General features: G+C 42.3%; 1 protein-coding gene across 2 annotated transcripts; it reads right to left on the bottom strand.

The window, feature by feature from the left end:
* Positions 1–715: 715 nt before the first annotated feature.
* Positions 716–27,509, bottom strand: CTSO (cathepsin O). Of its 2 annotated transcripts, none has more exons than XM_090036311.1 (8): positions 27,290–27,499; positions 20,800–20,908; positions 15,301–15,434; positions 11,149–11,316; positions 8,764–8,885; positions 3,783–3,946; positions 3,217–3,309; positions 716–1,944 (listed from the first exon to the last, which is right to left on the bottom strand). In XM_090036311.1, exons 1-8 carry the CDS (start codon positions 27,422–27,424, stop codon positions 1,910–1,912), a joined length of 960 nt encoding a protein of 319 aa, XP_089892437.1. In that variant the 5' UTR covers positions 27,425–27,499; the 3' UTR covers positions 716–1,909. The 2 variants fall into 2 exon arrangements, with proteins under 2 accessions (XP_089892437.1, XP_089892438.1); XM_090036312.1 differs by having other exon boundaries at positions 1,807–1,944; positions 11,224–11,316; positions 27,290–27,509.
* Positions 27,510–27,631: the final 122 nt, after the last annotated feature.

The raw sequence follows: 27,631 nt of genomic DNA, 5'->3' as shown, positions 1-27,631 counted from the left end.
TTGTCATGCCTCTCGCTTAGGAACACTGAGGCGAAGAACTCGTTGAGGAGTTCAGCCTTGTCCCCTCTGTCCGTCACCAATTGTTTCTGCCCATTTAGCAGGGGTCCTATTCCTCCCTGGGCCTTCCTTTTACTCCCTATATATCTAAAAAACAATTTCTTATTGTCTTTTACTTGGGTTGCCATCCTCAGCTCCATGGTAGCTTTGGCCTGTCTAACTGCCTCCCTACAAGCACGAGCAGAAGAGGTATATTCCTCTTTGGTGATCTCTCCCTGTTTCCACTTTTTATGTGCTCCCCTTTTGGCCCTTAGTCTGCCCTGGATTTCTCTGGTCAGCCAGGGAAGCCTCCTGGCCCCTTTCCCTCTTTTACCTCGCACGGGGATCGTCTCGCTTTGTGCTCGAAGGATAGCTTCCTTAAGGCACAGCCACCCTTCTTGGGCTCCCATCATTTCAAAACTACTACTCTGCAGTGCATCCTTCACTAATCGCCTGAGTTCGCTGAAATCAGCTTTCCTAAAGTCCAGCACGTTCACCCTACTGGTTACCTTACCCACTCGACGCCTTATGTTGAATTGTACTTTTAGGTGATCACTGTCCCCCAGATGGCTACCGATCTGTAGGTCCCCTACTATGTCATCCCCCGTTGCCAATACCAGATCCAGTAAGGCATTCCCCCTAGTGGGACCATGTACCTCCTGCGTCATTATATATTCCTATAATGCTGTTAATTGGTTATTAGTTCTTGCCTTCCAATCTATGAGATTACCTATTAGGGTTTAATTTTGAATGCTCAAAGGCATTGTAGGATCCTCCTAAATAATATTCTCTGCCCTGATGAGGATACATACTAGATTTAACAAGACATGACAGATGAGGATCAAGCAGATTGGAAAGAAAGGTTAGAGAAAAGAAAATACGCAGCTACCTCATGGTCACAGAAAGGCCTGATGGCATTTAGAAGGTATCATTAGTATTGGGCATGTTTTCTACCCTCCTGCTCACTTTTTCTGGGTGTTGCAATAGAAACAAGTATGTGGCTTCAACTCACTTGCTTACATACAAGGACCACAGAAGGCCCTGAGGAAGGACCATACATGCTGAAGGACCAGACCATAATTAAACTGAAGAGGAATGTTACAGAAAGTAGTAAGAGAAATTGGGCTAGCTCACATCAGTGCACGCATCATCTGCTGTCATAGTTGCAAGAAAAGCCAATACAAGCATCAGAATGTATAGGAACAATAGTTGTTTCTTATTTAAAAAAACTAAAAGCATGACAATTTTTCCCTGACAGCACCTACAAATAAAAGGAAAGGGGATAAGGAAAGAGGTATGTCATGTTCTCCCTGACATTAAAGCATCTCCAGATGTATCTTACCATACTGCCAGATTTCTGGATTCAAAATATTCAGTAGATTCTACATTATATCCTGTCATTTTCTCTCTTCTTCCTTTACTTCATTCTGAATCAGCTGTAATGTCAACCTTCCTATTACTTGTTGCCAAGAATTTACTGGTGTTCCTCATCTGGGACTGAGATTTACAATGTCCCAATGTCCTTCCATCATAGGTTCCCATTTGAAAATACTTAGGAAGATTTGCATAAAACTCAAATGTCCAAAATGGCCATCATATATGTCTGTTGTTTCACCTTTCTTCTTCGGAACAAAAGGTGTGCTATATGGCATCCTTAACTCCCAACTTCAGTCTTCCCTAGATTTTAGAAGCATGGCGCCTGGATGATGTAATATTGTCCCAAAATCTGGCTGTGCCATATTTATAATGTCCAGAGAAGTAACTATAAAACAGTTTGCAATTTTTTTGAAGTTAAAAAAATCTTCACATTGAACAGCTGGAAAATGATAATCCAAGGAACTGCCATCCTACCATTTAGTCTGGTTAGTGTGTGTCAAACAAATACAGATGCAACTGTATCTGCAATACCTAGAATTGTAAAGCAATTGTTAAATGAATGCTAAGAACATAATTACTGAACTAACCTGGCTGTCTAGAAGAACCAACTGAAAATTAACTCCTACAAGTCCTCTCTCCCTAAGACATGATTCAATTAATTAAATACAAGGAAAAATAAGAGTGAATAAAAGTTTTTGCTCCTTACAGCTTAACATTATTTGGTCACAATTAAGGTTTCTCCATACCCAGCTCATGTTCTCCTTTGTTTTCATGTTATAGGTCTTGGGTCCTTTACTTGAAGTATTTAAGGTAGCAGTGAAGGACTTACAATCTTGTTTTAGAGCAGGGGTATCAAACTCATTTTGGGCACGGGGCTCCTTTTGGGCCAGATGTGGCCTGAGGCAGTGATGCCAGCAGCACCTGCAATCACCATGGCAGTGGTGGCTACTATGGTAGCAGTAGGACAGGCAGCTATCATGCCAGCATAAGCAGTAGAAGGCCAGGCAGCCCACAGGATGACCAAGCCCTGTGTTGCACAACTTCCAACTGCCCTCCTTGCTGCCAAAGACTGTGTCCACCAGGACCCTGGATTCTACAACAGGCTCTGCCCTGCCCACTGCTGGCCATGCCCCCAAATTCCCTGGCCCACCCATAACCCACTGGGCCAAATGAAGTGGTTCTGTGAGCTGAATCAACCCAAGGGCTGTATATGTGACAACCCTGTTTTAGAGAATTCAGAAATTGAAAATGGAGCTGTAGTTTTTCTAAGCTATACTTCAAAATACTCTTTCTTTTTAATTAAGAGAAATTGAAAGCTGAGTTTCAGCATTTGGATGTTTTGCCACATCCTTGGTCCTCTACAGATACCCCAACCCTGTCTTCTAAGGAAAAGGTCACAGATAGGTAATGTGTGTGACACTGTTCTTGGCACGCAGAAAGCTTGATGGACTGAACCTTTAAATAATAGATTCCATGAGGCAGGGGCTCCATCTATTCTGCACAATGCTGAACATGGAGATAAAACTGGAGTGCTAAGGTTCTAGGTGCCCATGTTATTCAAGGGTGTACTTGGTAGCCATGTTGGTCGGAGACAACAAGACATACAAAAAACTAGAACTCTTGGTTCCAAAATGATACCTTTTATTAGACCAACTGGAAAATGGCAAGAAAATTGTCCTTTTCTGCGATTTGCTTTTATATTCTGAAATTCCCTAACATGTCTTCCAAGTCATTGTCCATATACAGAAATGCCTTGAGCCTTTCCTGCTTGAACTAACTGGTTAGTTTGTATGTTTGACTTACCACAGATGTTACCACCTATTTTAATACGGGCATAACCGTCTATTCCCCATGTACGTCCCCAGGAGTTCCGTACAATCCAGTAAGGAATGATACCTGTTAAAAAAAGACTTTCATAAATAGTTATAGGGAACAGTAAATTTGGCAATCCTAAAAAACTCTGAGCAGTGAGACAATATACAAGTCATTTTCATGCTTCACAGTTTCTACTGATCAGACATAACAGCACTGTGAAATCTGTGATTAGCAATGGAGGCCATAGGAAGATGAAATATGGCTACTACAGTATGACTTTGTATTCTTATATAACTAATCTGCCTGTGCTTTACTGAAGCAGTATCATATACTAACATAACAGAATTTGAGGGCAGCATGTGTTTACTGGAATTGAAAAGTTGTGAATGAAGTTCCACAGGACATATAATTCCAAAATGTATCTGCTTGTGTTTGGCTTCAGGTAGCTTAAATGTTCCAGTTTATAATCACCTCTTTCACAAAAGATAAATCTCCACAAAAACAATAAATATAAAAAGCACAGATTTGTGACTCTAACTACTGATAGAACTTACCTGTTCTATCAAAACCAGTGACGAGAACAGCATGATTTGCTTTTCCACTGGAACAGTGATACTGTATGATCCCACCCAGATAATCCTGCCAGCTAATTGCATCTACAGTCACTGCCAAAGGGCCCCAGTGAACCAGCTTCCTCATCATTTCTTCTTCCTGGCCACTACAAGAAAAATGACAATGATCCAAAACTGTTAGAATGCAGTGCCTCAAAGCAAAGTTTAAGTCATAGTGAATCATGTACAACATAATAATTAAATAAACAAGCTGTTTCCTGTGAAACACAAACATCATAGGATTATGTTGATATGAAAGCAAGGTATACAAAGCTCCAAGTCAAAGAATCTTCTGCTGTTAATGAAATGGTAACAGTGTGGATTTGGGATCCAATTGTTGATAAACAGCAGGTAATATGTTGATAGTCTACACCTTCCAATCACTTAAAATGTCAGTTTGGACAATTCATTATTCTATCATTAGTAAATTTTCCCGTTTACAGTTTGTCTTGTTAAAATTCTTATTTGAGGTGTTCTGTATATACACACACTGTCCAAACAAAAGACATTATATCATGTGATTAATACTGCATTAACTTTTTCATCTCTGAGTATGTTTCATTTCGGTATTATTGCTATCTACTTATTTTTAGTTATCTGTATCTTGTATCTTGCTTTTCTCCTATTAGTAGAATTTTTTTTCTTAGGGGGTTCTCAGTGTGAATTGCCTTTGTACAGATAAAAATGAGGAAGACAATTTTATATAAAAATTAAAAAAAACATTTTTCTTTACAAATTTTCAGATGATTGCATTCTTTGTTTAAGTCTCATAGTGGCTTTTGAAATGTGCATGCAGTGGAAAAGGATACGAACATATGTACTGAAGTAATCATAAATGTTTGACTTTTTCAGCTAATTATGCTATTAATTATCACAACTGGCTTAATACTAAGAAAGTACATACACAAGATGGAAATTATAGAGATTCAAAGATCCAGCTCGCAATGTTTATTTTATGGTTTCAGGAAGCCTGAATAGTTTCAGTGACTTGCAATATTATCACGTGTGCATTTCTATTTACTAGAATATAATCTACATTAAAGAGAAAGCTTAAATTGATGAAGAAAGGTGTTTCTGCAGGTTTAGTACAATCTTTCTACAAAGAGACACACTTTCTGAAAGCGTATGCCTGAAGAGAAAATAGTTTTAATGATGAGTAAACTTCACAGTGTCCTAATTCAACTGGCTATCTGTTTGTTTTTGGGGGAGGGGTGGTGTTAAAGAATGGGAATCTAACAAACTATTTTCTGGCAAGCCTTAGAGTGTATTCTATGGCTTCAATAAAGTTATCTGCTTCAGTATGAAGTGAGTTTGCTCCAATATTATTAGTATTATTTTTCTTAAATTAACTTTTGGGGATAATATTGTGCAATAGATAACAATAAACAAAAATGTTATCCGGGAACGTCATGCTCTACATTCTGTCAGAACAAACTTCTTAACCTTGTACACATTTGTTTGGCTCTAAAGAACTGTTCTCCAAAGAAGAAGAATGTATTATTATTTCTCCTTGCCTTTTTTGTATTGTTTAAACCCCTGTTTAGCCTTAGCAAAACCCTGACATTATAATTCTGATAAGATACAGTGTAAGTAAATATACAAGTGGACTTGCACAGTCTTTTCATACCACAAAACTAATCTACCTACCTCAAAAACAGATTAGGAAAAGCCTTCTACAGATGCTATGTACGCCCTGATATTTTATGACAGAAATGAAACCTACTTTCAGTGAGGTCGTAGCTTACTTTAACAGGTTATAACTCAGAAATTGATGCAACTGTTTCATAGTTGGGTTCATATCAGTTACTGTGCCTTTTTTTTGTAACTGAGAGGAGATAAAGGTCCCAGCAAGACAAAAATTCCACGACCATATTTCAGTAGAGTTCATTTGGTAAATTTTTGACCTTGGCAAGTAAGAACACCCTTTAGGAAATTTTTCTTCTTTTGACATATTAATTGTAATTCTCACTGGGGAAGTTAGGAAAAAAGATATTGGGAATACCTGAAAAAACTCAACTGGTTATGGTTTACATTCATTCCTGTAAATACGTATTTCTATGACTGTCTGAAGTTGTCTTTTCTAAAATCCAAATGTTTTGCCAATTTGTTTGACATCAATGTATTTGACTGTAGCTACAGATTGCGCTAATACTCTGATGTGAATCTTAGAGGACCTCTGTCCAAAACAGAGATTGAAGAATAAAAGTTAAATGAAAAGATACCCAAGTCATGTGACATGAAATTTTTGATCCACTGAAATAATAGACCAATGATGTTCATTTAAAGTTTTGTTCATGAGAGAATGTATTAATATTAATTTTTGTTCTGCTCATGTGTCAGACTTTCTGGTCAGTAAAAAGGAGATATATGGAAAACAGTGTTGATCCAGTTAAAAGGACACTGAACTACACTTCAGAAAATACAGATCTGTTTGTTGGTTTGTTGTATAGCCTTGGCAAACTACTTCACCCTTCCTATATTAATTATATTATCTGTGGACCAAGAGTGTAATGACAGCCAACTTATAGGTATTGCTTATATTTTCATTTAGATACTACATCGTTGATACAGAAAACCACATCTCTAATTATGACTTTTATCTAGAAGGACCTCTAAATGTCCTACAAACCATAACCTATTATTATTGTATTATGATTATGATTTATAATAAGATTGGGGTGTACTGTACTCTACAATAATACAATATGGGCAGTCCCTGTTTTTAGGAGAGATTTATAATCAAAACCTGCAATAAGATTTAATAACTGAATTTAAGCAAATAACAGGACAGAGAAGAGGGAGGAAGACAAAGGTAAGATCATCCAGCTCTAGTACAATACAGCTAATACACAACTTGAATTCTGATTCGATTAGCTTTTCTTTATATGTTCAACTAAGACGTCCAACTATGATTATTTCTACTTTTTCAGTTTTAAATGCATACCTTTGAAAATCTTCCTTACTGCCTAAAAAGATGAAAAAGAGTGCATATGCATCCCTGTGCTCTGAATCACTGAAAGAAACAACTTGTAGTAAATTAGGTCAAAACTAAGAAAAATGACATTGAACAAGAGAAATTTGCCTAAAAGCCATGGACCCACCTGACCATTCTCTGCTTCTTGCCATACACAAGAGTTCCACAGAAAAGACAGTATAGTATAGCTAGAGACCATTAATAGGACCAATACTTAGCATATAACCTGTCCCTGTAGAGTTGCTAATACTGGATAGCATATTTTCTATCAAGTCTGCTATAAAAAAACGAAAACCTAGTTCTGAGAGATACTGAGCACCCTCAAGACACACTCACTTCAATGGGAATTGAGATCATCAGCTATGTTGCAGGAAGCACTCAGAACATTATAGATCCATGTCCTAATTTTTTTATTTATGGCTTAAGCCCTTAGCACTGATTGGATAAAACAGTTTAATATGGCACAGCTGTGGATAGATGCACAGTTTGTACTGCAAAACACAGAACAGTCTAACCTGAGATTTTGATCTGTGGAAGCATCTCTGTAAAGACATCTCCCAGGATGGAAACAATGATTGCAGACTGAAACCCTGATTTTTTTAAATGGTCTGATTTCCTAACAAGTTTATTATATGTTATTAAAATTTAAAGGAGTAGAAGACTGTCTCACCTGCAGTACCGCAGGGAAGCATGTGGTTGTTAGGATAAGTACCGAGCATGAGCTAGAAAGATGTGAACATGTTTGAAAAAGTCCAGAGGACAATAACAGATGTTACTAGAAGTCTGGAAAGTGTGACGTGAGGAAAGGTTGGAAAGAAAAAGTGGGATTTTTCACTTTTAAAGAAAAGAAAGGGGATTTAATAACAGTTTTCAAGTAAAAACAGGTTTGTAATTGATTGTCCTTTGGCAATCAATTGCTCTTTGCTTCCTAGGGAGAGGACACAAAATCATGGGAATAAGTTGCAAAAAGCAAAATCTTGTTGTTAAGATATTAGACAGAACTTTCTAACTATAAGTGTTGATAAGCACAGGCACCGATTATGTCCAGAGGTTGTAGGATCTTTGTCACTGGAAAATTTTAGAAGTTGGTTAGACAAATATATGCCTGGGATGGTTTAAACAGTGATGACAGTGTTCTAAACACGGGGTTAGACTAGATGACCTTCAGCGGTCCATTCCAGCTCTTGTTTGCTATGATACTATAACATCATAGAACAGGGGCCAGCAACCTGTTATACACTGTCAGAACAATCCGGCTCCAATCTGATCCAGGCTAGATGGCTTCCATGGTGCCTCAGCTGTGTGGGACCTTACCCTGTGCCAGAGTCAGGCAGCTGGGAGATGCACCAGGGCTGGGCATCTGTCAACTGTGTCCATATGTGGGGGATTGCCAATCCTGTCATCAGAATTTAAACTTTCATTAAAAAAAGATAAAATGATAAAGTGTATGGAGGCATGGATGATTTTAGAGTATCAGCTGAATGTAAGGCAATGCACAGTGCTCTGTGTGCTACTCATAGCTTTGCCAAGCATCTTTGGAAGACAGGGTGTGGTGGACGTTCCAACCGCTGAGACAGCTACTGTCCAAACATTTGAGACTGATGGACTTTCCAATCATTTGGCAAGCAAGACATACTTTCTTCATCCTTTTACTGTCTGAAAATGATTACTGAGTTATGACTCCATTGCAATTAAAGCTGCTTTTGCAGCAGGTAGCCAGAACTTGGCTACGTTTAATTTGGTTAGTAGGTGTAAAACAGCAGTGAAAGTATAGCATTGGAATTTGAATTATTTAAAAGACAAATATCTAAATATCTATATTGCACAAAGATTAAAATATAGCTGCATCAATTAGTATGTAACCTTTGGCTGGTGTGTACATTTACTCTGGCTTCACTTCATAGCCAGTGAACACAAAAATAGCAAACAAAAAGAATCAATAGTAGTTACCTGAAGTCATATGCAGCATATCCTGTTATTGAAACTCCAAAGTCTGAGAGACAGAAATAATGGCACAATCCTGTTTGACCTTTAAAACTATATTCAGAATTTTTCACCAGTTTTACTTGCGTCTGCAAGAAGATATATTAATGAATGTTTCAAAGAGAAGCCAAGTGTATTTATACAAATCAAAGCTGCCTTTGAAACAACACAAAAAACCCACACAAAAATCAATGCGTTCCAAGTAAGGTTAGAGATAGGAATGCCACGTTTGAAAATAAAGACATTTACACTCTGAAGATTAGCAAAATTGAAGAACAAAAGTCTGAGGAGTGCTTCTGAGCATATACATCAAGAGTAAGATACAAAGGGCACAGACAACTGACATTTTTTGAGCAATCTGACCCCTAAAAACCCTCTACAGCTATGTCATAGCACATGTGCACAGCTGCAGAGCACTTTTAAAATGGCCAAATATTAACCCTGGTTAAATGAGGTATTACATTAAGGCACTGAAAAGCAGAGGGCTTTATGGAACTTGTGTTTCCTCCAGGGTTAATTTTTGGCATGGGGGGTGGGCTGTCCTGGGGAAGGGGGGGAGCTCAGGGGGAGGAGGTGGGGAATATGGCCCCCTCACCTTGCACCCCCCTGCAGCTGGGGTAGGCCCCCAAGGTAAGGAGGCCCCATCCCGACCAGCTCTGGCCATTCAACAGCCAGCACAGAGCTGCCAGCTGCTGACTGGCCAGTGCTGGGGGGGTGGCAAGGGAAGCGGGGTGGAATAGATCCCACTCATCTCACGGGCCTGACCCAGCTCCCCCCAGTATCGCAGCTGGAGTAGCTGCAGGGGACCATGAGGCGAGGGGCCCTGTTCCCTGGTTGGGGCATGCAGGCGGCAGATTGCAGCTGTGCCCTGGCTTGACCATGCTGTCACTGCCACAAGATCCCAGCCTGGCCTGGGAGCTGCTCCCCATCCTGCCAATGCTGCTGAAACCCCGGTCTTGCGCTATCACAGCACAGCTGCTGTTGGAGTCTCCATGGAAACTGGCCCCAGCCATGTGGGCAGGGGCTGCTGCGAAATGGAGTCCAGTCACCGTTCGGATCCGCCATTTTGCCCACCCGTGATATAAGTGGTCTCCTGAGGAATCTTTTGGCTTTGTAGAATCCCAAGTGGCAAAGACTGCATTCACCTACCAGGCCCTTGCAGAAGCTTAAAGAATCACTAAAGGATTAGGACTAACTTTGTAAAATATTATTATTAAAACAAGTCTGCTTATGAGGCAAATCCACGTGCCAGTATCAACCTGAGCCCAGGAGAAGTAGGTGTAGGTTTCATAGAGGGAAGAATCCTCCCTGCCAGGACATAAGGCTACTATGAGCCATTCAACTAAAGTTATTTCCTGGTAAGGTGTATGCCCTTTTATGAGTGATACAGTCAAGCAGAGGACTAGTGATCCAGGTAGCAGTATCGTTTATGGCCCCATCCACTCCTGGTTCCTATTCTGTTATGCAACAGCTAAGGCAAAATGGGTATATGTGCCTTCTTTGTGTCATCTTTTAACAACAAATATATTCCATCTTTTGAACTTGGAGCTGCCAAATTCATAATTTACTTCACTTTAATCTTTATTACGATTTTATATGAGAGCTCTTAAAATAGCAAAATAAAATCCCCTTGATTCGTGAGAGACACCGAAACATCCTAAGGATCTTTTACTAAAGCTCTTAGCTTCACCTGTAAGAGGACACAATCTACCAGTATTTTAAAACTTATAAAACACATACCAGAAAAATATTTAAATATCTTACCAATAATGTAATTACTTTTTATTTATATGAATAAATTTACCTTTGAAATACTTTTGCATTTAGTATTCAAGGACACTTCATTTCACATTAATGTGACTTTTTCCATATTTTCAGTTCTTTTCAGCTTGAAAGTGAAGGTGTTTGTTCCACAAACTGTAAGGACTTTTTATTTAACTATGAGGCCGATTTTTCGTAAACATAGAGCTGATATTAGGCACCAAAATCCATAGTATAATTTTTAAATAAATGGGACCTCTGACACCAGTGCTGATTGCCTGCAGCTTACATTTTGTTTAAAAAAATCCTAGCAAATTAAAAATGAAGATACCCTTGAATTCCAGATGCTGCTTTGTTCTGAGTGAGCCTTTGTGGATGGACTTCCATGAGTTATCTACTCAATTTTTCTTATTTATATACAACTCCAAACTCTGTGACTGGATACCATATTGGAATTTACTAGTTCCAATAAGTCAGACATATTAGAATCCATGTATTTTTTTCCCCACTTTTTCTTTTCTATACAAAATACTAAGGCATGTTTTAAAATGGAAAACTAAGAAACAGTTACAAAGTGTAAAATTTTCAGACCTGGTTCAGCCAGTTCAGAGCACTAACTGTGGACCCACCGCTGCAGCCATAATTATTGTAGGAACAGTCAATGACCTGTTGTACACTGAGTTCTTCCAGATTATTCCTCTTGATTGCATACGCAGACTCTATTCCACCCACGACACTGAAAGCCCAGCAACCTCCACACTGCGGGGAAAAAATCAATATTTGTCATTAGCATTTGTAAATAGAAAAATATTCAAAGACAAATAAGTCATTTAAACAGAGCATATTTCTTTTAGTTGTTTTAATATAGCATGTTAGTCAAACAAAAATACAAACAACAGCTAGTGTGGGGGGTTTCTTTGAACTGAGCTTAGTAATTCTAATTGTTTTTTAAAATTATTCCTTAAAGAGCAATGCACTTTTTCGTGTACTTATCTGTAGACTTATATTGTATTCCTGATTTGCTACTCAAGATTCCCCCAACAAGCACCTGAATTTGTCTGCTATTACTAATACAATGTCTTCACCATGATCTGTTGTTCATATAGTATAGGATATTTGCTTAATCTAGATTCTGAATCTTTCAGTAGGGGTGCTGTGACAGGGAAGCGACTACATGCTCCACCCTCAGGCTGCTCACATTACTGACCCACCCCCTGCCTAGGGTAGTCGGCCCTGTTACGCCTTTAATCCTACCATAATGGTTGTTAAATGGGGGAGGTTGCCCTAACTGTGGCCCTGGTCTGCTGTACCAATTACACAGCTCCAAACCCTCCCTACACTGTGTCCCATGTCTCACACTACACTGTGTCCCATGCTGCACACATAGCATCCAACTTGCCCATAACTTCACCAGCCCCTCTGCTTGGCTGCACTCAACCTATGGCCCAAATTTGGCCTGAAGCCCCACTATGAGGGCCTTGGCCTCCTGGCCCCTTCTCCAGGCCATTCTCTGCCCCTCACCGGGGCCACTACTCTGCCCCTCATTGAAGCTCTTGGGCCTTCTGCCCCTTGGGTCTCAGGCTCCACTCGGTGGGCCTTGGCCCCTGTCTCAAGCCCCACTCAGTGGACCTGGGCCCTGTACTTCTCTATCAGGGTGTGCTCCCCTAGACTTTCCCCTCCAAGGGGTACCCACAAGACAGCAGGGGCTTAGGCTTTATGGTGCCCCGTTCTCGCCTTTTACTGGGGAGGCACGGGTATGGCATTTTCTAGAGACTGCCCCACCACAGGCAGCCCTACCACACCATCCAATCCCAGCAGGGTGCAGTTTCAGGTCTTAGCCAGGACCACAGGAACCTCCTCCATCCCGATAGTCCCTACCCTGACCTCCACATGTTCCAGGAGCTGCTCTCCTCATGCTATGCAGTGTTGCTCCACTGGCTCCCTAGATGTAACTGCTGGTTCCACTCCTAGGGCCTTGCCTTATACCCTGGCTGCCCAGCCCACGTCCAATCCAGTGCCCCCCTTGCAGTCACTGACTGTCTAATTGGGCCTAACCGCACCTGCCAGCTTCTCCACAGCCTGCTTAAACCTTTTAAAGTGGCAGGTACAAGTTGTGCTCTGCCACAGGTGGTCCTTTCTAAACTACAAAATTTAGTAATGTTTTGAATGGGAGAGGGTTATAATTTTTTAAATTTAACAACTTGATGTGAATTAGGAGATGCTTCTGATTTCCACACTTAAATTATAACAATTTTGAAAAAAAATGCTGTTTTTTGTTTATATTTTGATAAGCAACAGTAAGTTTAAACAAGAACAGCTGTTGGCAAGACAATGCATGGAGAGCAGGGGGATGTGGGACATAGGGCCAATTATGCTATATACAGCAGAGCCAAAGAAGAGCCAATATTCCTGGGCCATATTCTCTGCTATGTTCAGGTTACACTAGGATGCAGTACACAGGGAAAGACAACAAGGGTTCTGTTTCTGGCCTTGGATGCATTTTAGAGCACCCCAGAGAATTCTTCAGCTGGATATTATTCCCTAGGGCAGTGAGGGGCATGCCACAAATTAGCCCTGTACCTTCCCTGAATGCCACTCTGATCCCCTGGTTCCACCTGAGTTGCTCCTCTGTTTTCTGCTCCTTGCTCTGTGCTCCCTGCCTGATCTCCTTTGCTTTCTGCTCCCTGCCCTATCTACTGCCATGCTGTCTGTCACCTCCCTGATCTGCTGCATTTTATTTGTAGTACTATTGCTGAAGGTTGGCCATACTTGCCCTAAAGGCTATGGACAGAAATTACACACAAACCAGTATAAGTGATTGGAAACTGGTTCAAATCTGTAACAAAACAGAAGTTCAGTGCACATAAGCTACTTTCAAAATCAATGAAACCAGTTTAAAATACCTGCATGGATGCAGTATCAGACTTAACTGATTGAAGTTAAATAGGTTTATTGAACTTCTGCCCAGATCCCCTCCAGATTCAAGTTAACTCACGGTCCCCTGGTATTCCAGGATTCTTTGCACCTCCCCTGCAACTCCTCCCCACCCCTTGCAGGTAGGTGGGCTAGCCTTGGCCCATGCTGTCTGCTCCAAAAGGCATGTTCTAGCACCCACCAGCTTCTGGCCTGGGCCACTTCAGGTATGTGGCTGCATTTCCAGAATCGAAAATGAATGTCTGTCTGTTCACTTGCTTATTGGTTCAATCTACACAGCTTAGACCAGGGCAGGCAATTATTTCGGGCGGAGGGCTACTTACTGAGTTTTGGTAAGCCACTGAGGCATGACAGACATCCAGGGGCAGATAAATATTAATTTTCTAAATTTTTTAGGGTCCCCGTGGGCCGGATAGAATGGCCTGGCAGGCCGCATCCAGCCCATGGGCCACATTTTGCCCAGCCCTGGCTTAGACTAAGCTTTGCAGACTGAACTGATTAAGCCTTGGGCTTTTCAACTATCTGTACTAAACCAAAGAATGTGATCATACGGCAATAAGATAGAGGCAGCTGTGCTCTGGCAACTCTTCTGCTCTGCCATCAATATGTCACTCCCTAATCCTGAGACATTATAGTGGGATCTCTAAAAAGCAGATGCAGAATTTGGATCTTCAGCCACAAGAGACAGCACCTTGCTGAGAGAATCTGCAGGAAAGGCTCCATGAACAGACTTTGCTTCCTTTTTGTACCACTTAGACAATGCAAATAAATTACAATATACCTCTCCTACAGCCTTTGGAAAAATGCAAAATACTTGCGTATTTAAATTTAAGGATGTAAATAGTTTTAGTAAAGACCTGAGGTTTAAAAATGGGACATGTATATATTAAATATATGATGACAAATCTTGAAGATGTTTTAATTGGCCATTATATAGGTAATTTTACTGAATTTTAGTGTACACCAATAAAATTACTTTCCTTATATGACTCTGAGTTAAAATTAACACTCATGGAATATTCAGGTTATATAAGGTAACTGATTTCGATCATACATTTAACAGGAATGTCTGTTGCCTATACGCTAATAAAATTAGAAGGCTATTATATATTCCAGAATCTCCATTCTGCTCTAACATCTAGCTATTTGAGTTCTGTCAAATTAATACTTAATGATTATATATAGACTTATTGTATTATCTCTATTTTTTTTCCAGATGTACTAATGAAAAGTGTGTTTTTTATTTTAGAAGGAAGGCATTCTTAGGGTGATATCTTCTCCTGGACCAAATATGTAATTGGGAAAAAGTTAGACAAGCTTTTGAATGCAAGACATTCTTCCTCAGTTTTGTTTTTATTTTGAAAGACTTTGCTGTTGTATCTCAGCCACTGTTTGAAAATAATGGCTCCTGGCTAAGTAAAATGCAAAGTTCATAATAAAACGGATCAGAAATTCCGCTCCAAATGGAAACAGGAGTCAACATACCAGTTAGGATGGAACAGAAAGTTCTAACATTCTGGATTTAGAAATATCTACATGTTTTGTTCTGATATTTTTGATTAAATTAAAATGAATCAGACTGTTGCTCTAGGGGGTCTGCAGACTATACCTAAGGAGCCCACAAAAAGTGACTATGATCAATCATAACTATGTTAACAACCACACTTGCAATCAGAGGGTTCTGCACCTCCATTCAAAAATGTTTAGAGGTCTACAAATGAAAAAAGGTTGAAAACCATTGCTCTATAGCGTGTATAAAATACTGAATAAACAAGCCAAGGAAGGAAGTAATAAAAATCCAGAGCATACCGTGTTTTGATTTTTCACTTCTGTGACAACATTCTTGTCCCTCCAGTCAAACTTTTTTGGTAAAGGTGTCTCCTTTCTATTCGGCACTTCTTTGTATTTGGGAAGTTTGTCTGGTCTGCTCCTTAAGTAAATAGCTAAACATAAACATATATATGAACACCTGAAAATTCTCAATTATTGTTGTTATTGCTGTTATTTTAAACAGTTTATAAATACTTATTAAAAAGCCAGAAAATTGAGGGCTAAGTATGATCAGGACTTATGATTATGAAAAAAGTCTATTATACAGAATTTTAAATCATTTTTTGAATCTTTAAATAAAAATCATACAATCCAGAACAACCACTCTATTTTAGAACTATTTTAAAATATTCTGTATTGGTAACAAAAAGGAATGTTTGAGTTTGACTTTGAGTGTGGGCTTCTTTATTCTGGTTCTTATCAGGACTAATTCAAAAACACATAAAAATGTTTCATGACATTTGTCATTGTTTAAAGTTTTTCACAAAATAAACACGTTTTATTTGGGTAGACTAGATCTCAGCCAATTTTAATTTCTCCTTCTATTTTGTCACTAAAAAAAGGAAATTATGGAATAAAGAAAAAGAAGAGTCTGAAATATTTTTAATCCAAATGTGACTTTCACTGAAAAATGAGAAAAAGGAAATGTAATTAAGATGTTTGTTATCCGCTGTTTTTTTTGGCGTGTGTGTGTGTGTTGGGGAAGGGCAGGGGGTGGTATTATAAGGTCTAAGACCAGTTCTGGAGCTACAGGTTTGTTTTAGGAGATCGGTATATGATAAAACCAGGAAGATTCTGGCAGTAACAAGAAGAGCTGGGTGATATGGCTGCGAGAAACACCACCGTTCCATTTTGACTTCCGTTTCAACGGGACTATTTTGTTTTGAGTTTTGTTTAATTTTGAAACTGCTGTTCTGTTTCGTTTTGTTGAAACTGTTTTTGTTTCACCGAAACTGTTTTTCGAGGAAGGACTTGAGGACCACCAAGATCTGGGGAATGATATCCCACTCAGCTCTGTTAAGGGGGCCGCTGATCCCAATCTCCCTGAGCAAGACCATCTCATGGATGACCTTCTGTTGCTCCACCAGCCTCTCAAGCATCAGGTATGTGTAGTTCCACTGATTTTGTGCTGTGGGATGTTCAGCTCTGCTTGTTTGTCCTGCAGCATCTTGCCCCCCTTGATGCTCCGGTGAAATGCCACCTTCCTGCATTTCGAAATGAGCTTGCTGGTGGTGCTGGTGCCATCACTGGCAGCCCTGTCCCCCTCCAAGGCATCTCTGACAATGAGGTGGAATTTGTGTACCACACAGTGGATGCCAATAAAGTTGGCATTAGGGATCACATTGACCATATTGGCCCCATTGTCAGTGACTATGAATCCATGGGTGAGCTATCTGTGCCCAACGAGCCACCCCTACACCAAATGGTTCATGGCCCCCATGATCTCTGTTGCTGTGTGGAAATCATTCAGCACCTCAGCTTGAAGGAGATGAAGGTGTGATCTCCACCCCAGCTTCTCCAGAAGTCTAAGGTGAAGTGTAAGGCCACCTGCAGACCTGCCCTGTGCAGCTCCTCCCTCAAGTTCTCCCTGCATGCATCATACAGGGAGGGCACCACTGTCCTGCTGAAGGTTGTGCATTCGGGCACTAGGTAGGATGAGCCCATGAGCCCCCTGAACCCTGGCCACTCAACTAAGGAGAAGGGCTGGCCATCCACAGCAAGCATCTCCCCCGTGCTCTGGGTGATCTCACTTGTCCTTGCAACGCACCCCCCTTTCTCTCTGCACCCCCCCATCACCCTCTTCCCCCACTGTTCCAGGGTGGCCTGCCTCTGCTTTGGGGGGACAGGGGCTTTGGAGCAAGAGGAGGACGTTCTTTTAGGCATGCTCCCACTGGTGCCAGGCTGAGAAGGAGCAAGAGCAAGGGGCTGGTGCCTGCAGACATGCATCAGCATTCCCATGGTGCTGTGTTTTGTTCTTTTGCCCCATCTGGTTTTAGCTCAGTGGTGCAGGCTGGTAGCATATGTGGAATCATCTGCCAGCTCAAAATGATCCCAGACACACTACCTGCTTGTGTTTGGGGTGTGGGTGCATGTGTGGATGCTGCACTTTTCCTCTCCTCAGCAGGCAGAGGCACAGCAACAGGAGCGGACTCAGCTGAGCTGCTTGTCTCTATAATTTCTACCTCAGCCTCCTCTGAAGCGCCTTCCGGGGAAGACCTGGCTCTAGGGAAAACTTGAGGGGTGTGGAGCTCAAACTCGGATGATTTCCCCTCCTCCCCCAGAATTTCCCTTGCTAGGGCACTCAGATCCAGCTCCAGCTCCAGCTCTTCCTCTGGCACTGGAAGGCTCAGCATGGGAAGTGAAATGGGGGTGGAGGAGACTGTCATGCTGGTGCTGCTGCTGGTTGTCATGGTGGTGGTGGTGGGGGGGGGTTATAGCTGGTGCCCTTGGAGGGAATGCAGTCTCAGGCACAGGCAGTGGCACTGGAACTGCTCCCCTCTCCTTTCTGCTTGTGGAAGCCTCATTGCTGCTAGTTGTAGGGAAGAGGCTGCATCTCAGTTTTGGGGGGAACTTTATACACCTCTCTCTACCCCCTCTTCTGCCCCTCCATGAAGACTTGCCAGATGCCTTTCCACCACACTTCATGGTGTGTTTCATAGTGCCTTGCTTTTATACAAATATATAAATGTATCTGTGTTTCTATATAAATTCCCTAAGGTGTATAGTCTATGCCGCAAGATATAACTGTATAGAAATAAAATATAAATGTATTTCCCTTCCTATACAAATTAAATTCTATAGTGTAATATCCAATATAATTATACAATTGAAAAGAATAAATCAATGAACATAATAATAAAATAAAGGTGTCTAGAAGAAAGAAAAAAAGTATTCTGGAATCCCTCTTGTTAGGCTAGGCTTACAAGTAGGAAATCATTCAGATCAATGCTAGTAGTAGCCTTCATTGTCTAATGCTCCTGAGCTGCTGGAAGAGAACTCAGTAGCTGTCAGACACCAAGGCAGAAAGCAGGCCAGTTCAAACAATGCTTCCTTTTATGCTGTTTTTCCATCCCTCCCCAAAAGCACTGGGATTGACAGGGACATCAGGAAAGGATGACAGTCACTGGCCAGCTACACAGTCAATATGAGAGCACTCCTTCACCCCTCTTCCCCCTTCCTCTCCTTACTTTCTGTTTCCCAGCAGGCAAGTCCAGCTTCAGCTTCGAAACTCAAAACATTTCGACTGCCCTCATTTTGTTTCAAGGCTGTTTTGAAGCCCTTCATTTCATTTTGATTTTGCTGTTTTGAGCTTGAAACTAGTTGAAACACTGTCAAAATGAAACAGCCAGCGAAATTTCGCACAGCCCTACTAGGTGGTATTTTTATTGGTCATTGTTCTGTACTGTAAAAATCAGATCTGTCCAACTTCTGAGTGGCCACGAACTTTGTTGGCTCTTCCCTCCTCTCCCACCTCTCCATGGTGGCAGCAAGAAGTAGAAACTGGAGAAAGAAGCGAGAGCCCAGAGACCATGGTGGCTTTGGTGGGGAAGTAGTGACAGCAGCAGGACTAGGCAATGGAGGGAAGCAGCAGTGGCCAGGGAGACCAGTATCTGGACCTGTGGGGATAAATGTAGAGTTGGAGGCAGCAAAGGTGGTAGGAGCCATTTATGAGCTGCCAGCTGGACAGCCCTACTCTAAATCATTAGGAAACTGGCAGGTAACATCAAGGCAGTTTAAAATGTAGGGGTGGGGGAGTAATCCAATACCATGAATATTACTCTCTGAACTAAAAAATCTATTAAGATTATCCATATATCTTCTTGAAATGTAAAGGGGATGAAGTATAATCAAATAATAATAAAACTGTCAATTGTGGTGGGACTTGGGTAAATTTAAATGAAAACAATCTGGAAGCAAAATATTAGACTGAATTACAGTTTGGTTTACATTAATCATAGCTTATAAAACCAGTGATGATTTGGTCTGCCTAGAATGCAACAGCATAAGTAGTGGAGTAGAAAAGAGTAATTTTAACTTGTGGGAGAAGCATAATTGATAAGGGTTGAAGCCCTGGGCAGCATCGGGTTGCATGCTAGTAGCCTGCTTTCCTAGTTAGCTTCACACCCCTAAACTTGTGGGAGACATCACTGTTGTCCAGTGAGGTGTCAGGGGATTAACACAGCAACTGCCACGTGTCAGGACTCTCTCACACTGACAACTGCAGTTGCCACAGCTGCTCCAATGTGACCAAGGCAGGGGCTGCAGTAGGGGAGGTATTAACTGTCTGGTTGCTGGCCACACCAACACCTCCCCCTTCAGCACCAGCATCTCTCACAGGAGACTTATGGCTGATTAGGAAACTGGGGCTAACAGGATGCGACCCCTTCAATGACTGATGTTGTAATTTGAAGATACTCCTTTACTTGGAAGACTACAGAGGTTGGGGGTTAGGAGACAGTCCCTCAAGTCAGTTAATCAGAGATTAAAGAACTGCAGAAGTTTGTTTACTACTCTACAAATAAAACTTGCTTTTTAGTTCTTCTAATTCACATGTGTCTGTCTATTGAACCCTGTGCTCAGTATAACCTCACAAGTTTCCAGATGCCCAAGTGGATCCAAGCAATTCCTGCTCCCCACTACACCCAGCCCTGCCCCCCACCTCTTCCCCACGTGCCACTGATTACTATGGAAATTGGTAAATTGGCAGCATAGAAGGGGGCCTCCGTTCTAGGACCTCCTTTATGTCAGCACTTGGGCTTGTGTTCCACTCAGCTGCCACTAATATCCTACTGCTTGAAGACAATAGAAGAGTTAGTGATAGGATGTGGTGAGAAGTCAGTGGAAGTGAGCCACCAAATTTACAGTTTTCAGGTAATGTCATAGTATATATGGTATCTGTGAGAAATGCAAGATCTCAGAAACATGGAAACTTGAAAGACTGTTGTACTGAGGTGCATCAGAAGCTATGCACACACTGAATATCCAACAAGATTGGTATATTAAACAAAATTGGTATATTAGCATCATAAGTGTTATGTGCATCTTTGGGTGCCTGGAAACAATAGGGGTTTATGTAAAATTGCAGATTCCTTGGTAGACAAAACAAGTCTGAGAGTATTGCCTTCTCAGAAAATGTATACAGCTCTTTTGTTCGGGTTTGAAATGGCTGGGAAAAAAAACCAGATGAGATAATTTAAAGGGGGAGCCTGATCTGAGTCTGGGAGAGAGAGATCTGGGGACACAAAGAATAAACATCTGATGTACTTGTGTCTGCACCTACCAAGGTAACACACCGTTCATGGGTAATACATGGTAAGACACCTAGCAAGTAGAATGAATTATTGCCAAACATAGGTAGCTGTTTGATAATAACATAGTAACTTTTAACCATGACAGAAAAGAGCATGTGCATGCAGCAGCTGCAGAATCACAGAGCAAAGTAATAGGAAGAAGACTGGCATGACTCAAATTCTGTACCTTTAAACTCTTCAGGGAACAAATGAGAAAATTGATTGAATCCATAGAAAGCAGTGGTGTTGTCATTTGATGATAATGAATTCAAGTGGGTAAATCGTTTAACACTTTCCTGAAAAAGAAAAGAAAAATACAAGTTACTAGGTTTCTATTTATTGAAATGACGCATCCATCTTTTGCTGCAGCTTGTAAAATTTGCTCTCTCTTGATTTTTATTATGGCTGCTTTTGTCATCTTGGAGTCCCTTCATGTTTATTTAACTCTCTAGAATACAGTACACACTTTCTTCTGTTGATTTGGTATGTACCAAAGAGAGAGCCAGATGCGACCCGACATTGTCATCACCGACGAAGAGGCCAAGAAGATTGTGATCGTGAACGTTACCATCCCCTTCGAGAAATGGCGCCAAGCCTTCACCGATGCCCGGGCTCACAAGCGGTATAAGTATGCCCCGCTGCCCGACACCCTGAGGGGCCGCGGCTATGATGTGGCGGTCGATGCGCTCATCGTGGGAACGCTCAGAGCCTGGGCCCCCAGCAACAAGAGCATCCTGCGTGCCTGCTGTGTCTCCTGCCGCTACGCTGAGCTGATGCACTGCCTCATGGTGTCCGACACCATCTGTTGGTCCAGCGATATCTATGTGGAACACATCATGGGCCATCGCCAGTACTCCGACCCCACCAGATGAGCCGCCACTGGACTGGACCCGGAGGGGACCAAATGAACCGCCCCCCCCTTCACTTCACTCCAAGAGGATTCTTCGACCATGGACGACCCCGCTCCACCCGAAGAGGACCCCCATGATGAGACTCTATATGGACTGAGGCACTTCCTCTGAACCACTTCCTCCACCATTGCGGACCATTGTAACAGGTTTGTGTGTATCTATCTCTTTTCTCTCTCAGCGTTGCGAACCCCCTCCCTCTCCTTTCCCCTTCCCCCCATCCCTCACCCCTGGGCTTAGTTGGCCAACATTGTATCTCCTATAACCTAGTTGCGTTCCCCTCCTCACCCCCATCCCTCTATTGTTAGTCCCTTGCTCGGGCGATCTGTATTTCCCTATCAGCTTTGTCATCTTTTTTCTGGATTCCCAATCCTAAACATTTACTAATAAAAGTAAATCTGTTCTTTCTCTTTTCCCCCACCCCTTGCTAGCCTAGATACTAGAGTCTGTGTTGACACTTCAGTGGGAAAACTTTTGATTTCCCACACCATTATTGGGTAGACTTTTCAATCCTGATTATCTCCTTTTGTGGTTTATTGTTAGTTGAACTTTAAAGTAAACTCAGTGATGTAAAAGACACCACTATCAATACAATCCTGGGTCTGAAGAATTTTTCAGCTAGAAAGCAAACAGCAGCAATACAGTTGGAGAACCAGTGGAAAGGCTCATATTAAGTAACTTTTTCAAACTAGCATTTTTCTTTATGTTTTTATTGTGAACTTGCACAAGAAATAGCTCTTTAGAAAAATGGTTGTTTCTTAAAGTAAAAATAATAGTTTTATTCTTGGAAGCAAGACTAATAATATGTTTTTGGAGTACTTGCAGTAAACATTCAGTGTGAATAGATTTAAGAATACCCCAGGATTGAACTAGGGCAACACATGAAGCTGTTTTGGTACGGGAAGAAGTAGTAAATGTATTTGTATGGAACTCTGTGTAAAAGCAGGACAAACTGTGTCCTCTGTAGGGGCCGGTGGACCTTCATAAAGACACGACGGTAAAGAACTGCCAGCAGGTAGTTACTTAGTTTGATCAAGGTTCCTCAGCTCTGGCTCTCAAAGTTCCCGGTGGTCTTTGGAATTGCATGCTCTGAGGTTAAACAGTGCATAGAGGATGTTATGGGACATGGCTCACAAAAGAGGAAGTAGTTTGAAAATTGAAACAGAACAGCTTTATCTGATGATAAATGTTATCTCTGGGACATACTCTCTACAACTTGCAAGCTTCCAGACTGCTGACTCAATTCATTATCTGAAAGAATATCAAATTGTTTTGACATATGTTTTCTATTTTTAAAATTAATCTAACATTCAGATAACTGACACAAGCTGAAACAGCTTAGGAGTCAAAATGAGCAATATTTTGTAAATGTATTAAAATAATATTAAGCAGTGATTTTGCACCATAAAAAATTAGGAAAAGTACTTATGCTATGCTGACTGATCCAGTGATTATTGCTCAACTCTATATAATATTTCAAAATTGTTTTAAAAGGCTGTGGACCACCTATGCCATTAAATAAGTTCAAGTGAAATGTAATTTTTATACATTTATATCCTCTATCCTAAAACCAGCATGCCTTTCTTGCCTATGCCCAGCTGTCCATGGCTCTAACTTCTATGGATATTTTATAAATAATTAAGGACCAGTTTTAATAGTAATTAGGTGCTTAAATACTTCTAAAATTATGGGCCTAAGTTATCCAGATACATGAAATATTTTAAAGCATCTCCTTAAACCAGCAGTTCCTAAACTCTAACAGATTGCGCACCATCAATTTAAAATGATACAACCTTAGGTACCACCACCAAATTTTTGTCATATCAAGTAATTATAATAAATCTATTAACACGTACCACTGACAGGTTGTCTGCATATCACTCGTGATATGTGCATCACAGATTGGGAACTGTTGCCTTAAACTATACAATTTAGTAACACATTATGATTTGTTTTCAACTGGTTTTAGACTTAGAAGCTTTAGGATTGAACATTAGAAAGCTGAAATTCTGTCTCCATAGCATGGCTTTCCATAAGAACAAGAATTCTTCTCGCTGCTGCTTACCAGCGCAAACCAAACAAAAACATCTCGTAGCGACTGCTTCTTTGTTCCCATACCACAAACCTGGTTCAAAGAGCTATCTGAACTGGGGTGCTCTTGGTCTAGAACAGATAGGGCCAAGATGGCCTTTGTCTTTGGACCAGTGGGGTCTAAATTCCAAAGCAGCCCACATCTCTTCATGTTCAAGTTGTGCTGGAAAATCCAACTTGTAGCCACAGTTTAAGGAGGGTGGGGTGTAATAAGGGCTGCTGTAAGGGGGCATGTGATGCTTCTGCTGCAATGCTATTTAATTTCCCTATCTGCTTAGTTGTCTTCATGTTTTTCCCTGATTGCTGATTTGTTTGTTTGGTGTTAAACAGTAGTTTTGTAAGGTACCTTGGAATGAAAAGTCCTTGAGTAAACATATAACATTTTTAGCATTACTAAAGACATAAGAGCACTGTTATCTGAACACAGCAGAACTCTGAGTCAGGAATGTCAAGACAATGAGATGGGATCAGAGTACTCAACTGCATACAACCCATTCCCACAGCCTTACAAGATGAGTCTGCTCTACCTCAAAACTGTAAGAGGCTATACAAGCCACTGTAACACCACCATCTCCTATAGACAGCAGGGTCAAGTTATTGCTGGGTAAAATCTGCGGGGTTGTTTTTAAATTCAAGGCTGACACCTTGTGCTGGAAATGAAAAGTACAATTCAAAGTTAAGGTTCGGTGGTACAGGACAATCATGACTATATATGCCTGCCCCCTTATGTTCAGAACTTAGTCAAGAAAGGACTTTTGATTTTGTAAAATGTCAATGGAATTAAGATGTAAAATCTGACTAGCATAATGCTGAACCAGGAATACAGTGTTCTTAACTAAACATCCTTTTTTTCTGAACTGCTCTCTCAGGCCTATTGCAAGGCTAAAATCCAACTGAAAACCTATTTGTTCATAGGGATCTTGAGGGAGAAAATAGGGTGGACAAGGCATAATGGCTTTGATTCTCCACAGCTGGTTATACCATTCAATCAATTTACATTCACAGATAAGCCGATTCTGATCTGCTGACACTTTATATTGCATGACTACACAAGGTGCAAATCAGTGATGATGGGGAGAAGGAGAAATTTTAAAGAAAACAAAACTTCCATTTATTCTTCTATATCAGAAAAAAACCCTTTCCATGTCCCCAAGCTAGATTCTACTCCATTTCACCACAGATCATGTTAGTCCTTTCTCCTCTGCCATCTACACCCCACACTGCCTTATGCTGCCTTCCTTCCACCTCTGCAATCTAAGGTATGCAGATGCTCATAATAGGAGGAGTAAAGAAGGCCTATTTTATGAAAAGCAAGGGTTGATCCTCAACACAGGCACAGGTGAAAGAGTGTTTCAGCACAGGGATAAGACAGAGCAAGTTTGGGGAATCAGATTAGGGAAAATGGCAAAACTGTTGAGTAGAGCTGATGAAGTGCAGCTTCTGCATGTCCACCACCTTGCAGTCTTGGCAGTGAGTAGTGACAGGTAGTTAGATGCATTAGCCTGAAGTCAGTCAGAAGGCAGAATACCTATGCAGCAACTTCATTCCCCCTTCCTGGAGACATCTACTTGTACCTTTGTAAACTAAGATACATTAAGGGTCCGGCCACACATTCAAATTAAGGCTAGATAGAAACCAACTATAAAGTTGTTATACATTTTCAAGCAATAGCTTGGTAGCCAGCTAGCTCTTTTTATAGCTGGATGGACATTCTTATGCAAATTACTTTGCAGGCTTGGCCTGTCTACATTAATTGCATAATTAACCAGTCAATTGTATAATATATGTAATGTGTAGGAGGGACCACAGTGTATGAGCTTTCCTGTACCAGATTCCACTTCACCAGCTGTAAAATGGGGGAATGACAGGCAGGGAGGCTGAGGGGCAAAGCAAGGACAGGTGGGTAGGATACAGGGGAAGCATGGTGTAAGTAAGAGAAGTGACCAGTGCTGGAGCCATGTTGCAGCCATGGTGGTCCAGAAATTTGTGCCAGAGGCATGGGTTGCCAGTGGGTGATATCTTTTCCTGGGCCAACTGGGTTAAACTTCGGACCCCGCCATAAGTTCAAATTAATGCTGGAGAGAAGCCACTATTAGAGCTGTTCCACATTTTGAAGCACTAACTTCCTAGTCGGCTGGCTTTTTGATAGCTGGCTCCTCATTTTTTAATCATGTGATCATAACTTTGCACAAGAGGCCAGTCTAAATTTTACTGTGTGATTAACCAATTAGTTGCAGGATTATTACTTTGCACCCAGGGCTGGTTTTGCTTTGGGCCTTGTTACACAGTAAATCTGGGTGGCTCCTACAGCTCTTAACTCCTGGATTATCTGCATATTAAAACCTTAAAGTGCTTTTAAGCACCCCTTATGCAACTGAAAGATATACCGCTCCAAAGCAGGATAATCTCCCATTTTGTATTCCCCAGCTCCTGTTCAATTAAGGTATAGCCATTCCCTACTATGTGCTACCAGTATTGAAGTCCTCCAGTATCCCAAATTTTTCAAACCCTCACCAATAGAGCAGAGATAGAAGCCTGTCCTGGTACACCAGCTCTCTAGCAGCAACTCCCAAAGGCAGCTCGTGCTCTCCAGGCCTCTAGCAGCAAGTCACAGCTGGGGGTGCGGTAGAGAAGATTTCTACACTAAGGAGATGCCTATATATGAGTAGCAAGGGCTGTAACTACAGCATACCACAGCAGCCTCAGTTAATCAAGTCTGCTGGAGTGTGGTAGTTCCTGCACTCCAGTTCTCCTGTATAAAAATGGAGCGCTTTAACTAAAGCTCATCAGCCAAGCTTTAGTTTAGGGTGGTTTTTCTTTTTGCAAAAATCTAGTTGGTCTAAGAAAAGATATCACTGCTACCATGAGTCCTGATTACTTTTTACAGTGCCCCCACTGCCACTTCGAAGCGTGGGGAGGCTCATGCATAAGACGCTCGGGACACTGTCATTTGACGAGTCGCTTTAATTAAAGCCCTTATCCCCACCCAACACTCCCTGAGGGTGCAACTCCTCCAAACCCCAAGCTAGCACTGACACCCATCAGCATTTGTGCGGCTCACCACCAAACGTATGTCAAGGCCCTAAGCAAAGGGTGCAATTCATGGACATGAGGACTGGAAGGGGCCTCAGAAAATCATCAGGTCCAGCACTGGGGGTGCCCCCACCTAGGTGATGGGCAGAGGAGGGCAGACAGAAGCACCAGTGCCCCCCCCAGCAGTGACTGAGGAGTGGGAGCACCAGATGTGGCGCTACTGCGGCCGCAGTGAGTTTTGCTGCAGGGGGACCCCTCTGCCTGGTTGGTGCGAGCGGCCGTGGCCGTGGGGACTCGCCCTCCCCTGGTGGCTGACTGGTTGCTGGGAACGGATGTCCCCCCCACCAAGGTGGCACCAGCTGCCCATGGGGTGCAGCCCCCAAAGTGAAGTGCCTGATGGATAGCAGAGGCCTTAGCCAAGCTTTCGAAGGACGGGTTCAACCCAACCCTGAAGGTGGCCCAATACGGGATGCCACCCCCTCCCGCAGAGGTGAACAGCAGCGCAGCGCTCCCACGTCCACCCGCAGCGCCCGCTCCTCCCCGCAGAGAGCCCAGGGGAAGCCCCGGCCATTGTGAGGTGCCCCGGGGTCCCCCCTCTGCCCGCCGGAGCCCGGGCCGGGGGGGCACAGGGGAGCCGGTACGTACCCACAGCGCCGCCTCCGCGCTCTGGCGCCCGCCGCCCGGCGGCGCCCGCGTGCGGTTGCGGGAGCCGGGTAGCCCCGCGCCGCCGCCGCCGCCGGGCAGCAGGCAGGCCACGAGCCACAGCGCCAGCGGCTGCATGGGGCCGGAGGCTGGTGCGGGGCAGCGGCGGGCTTTCCCTTTCGGTTTCCTGCTCCCAGCTCCGCCTCCTGCTGCGGGGGGCAGCGCTGCCCGGGCCGGGGGGCGGGGAGCAGGGCCGCCCCCGCCCGTGGGTTGTCTTGTGGGGCCGGGACATGGAGTCTCTCAGACACACACATGCCCCTATGATGCCTGAGCCCCACACACACA

This window comes from Crocodylus siamensis, chromosome 2 (assembly GCF_052110815.1).
Source record: "Crocodylus siamensis isolate JL-2025a chromosome 2, ASM5211081v1, whole genome shotgun sequence".
NCBI classification, from domain to species: Eukaryota; Metazoa; Chordata; order Crocodylia; family Crocodylidae; genus Crocodylus; species Crocodylus siamensis.
This window is presented reverse-complemented; position numbering and strand designations above follow the sequence as displayed.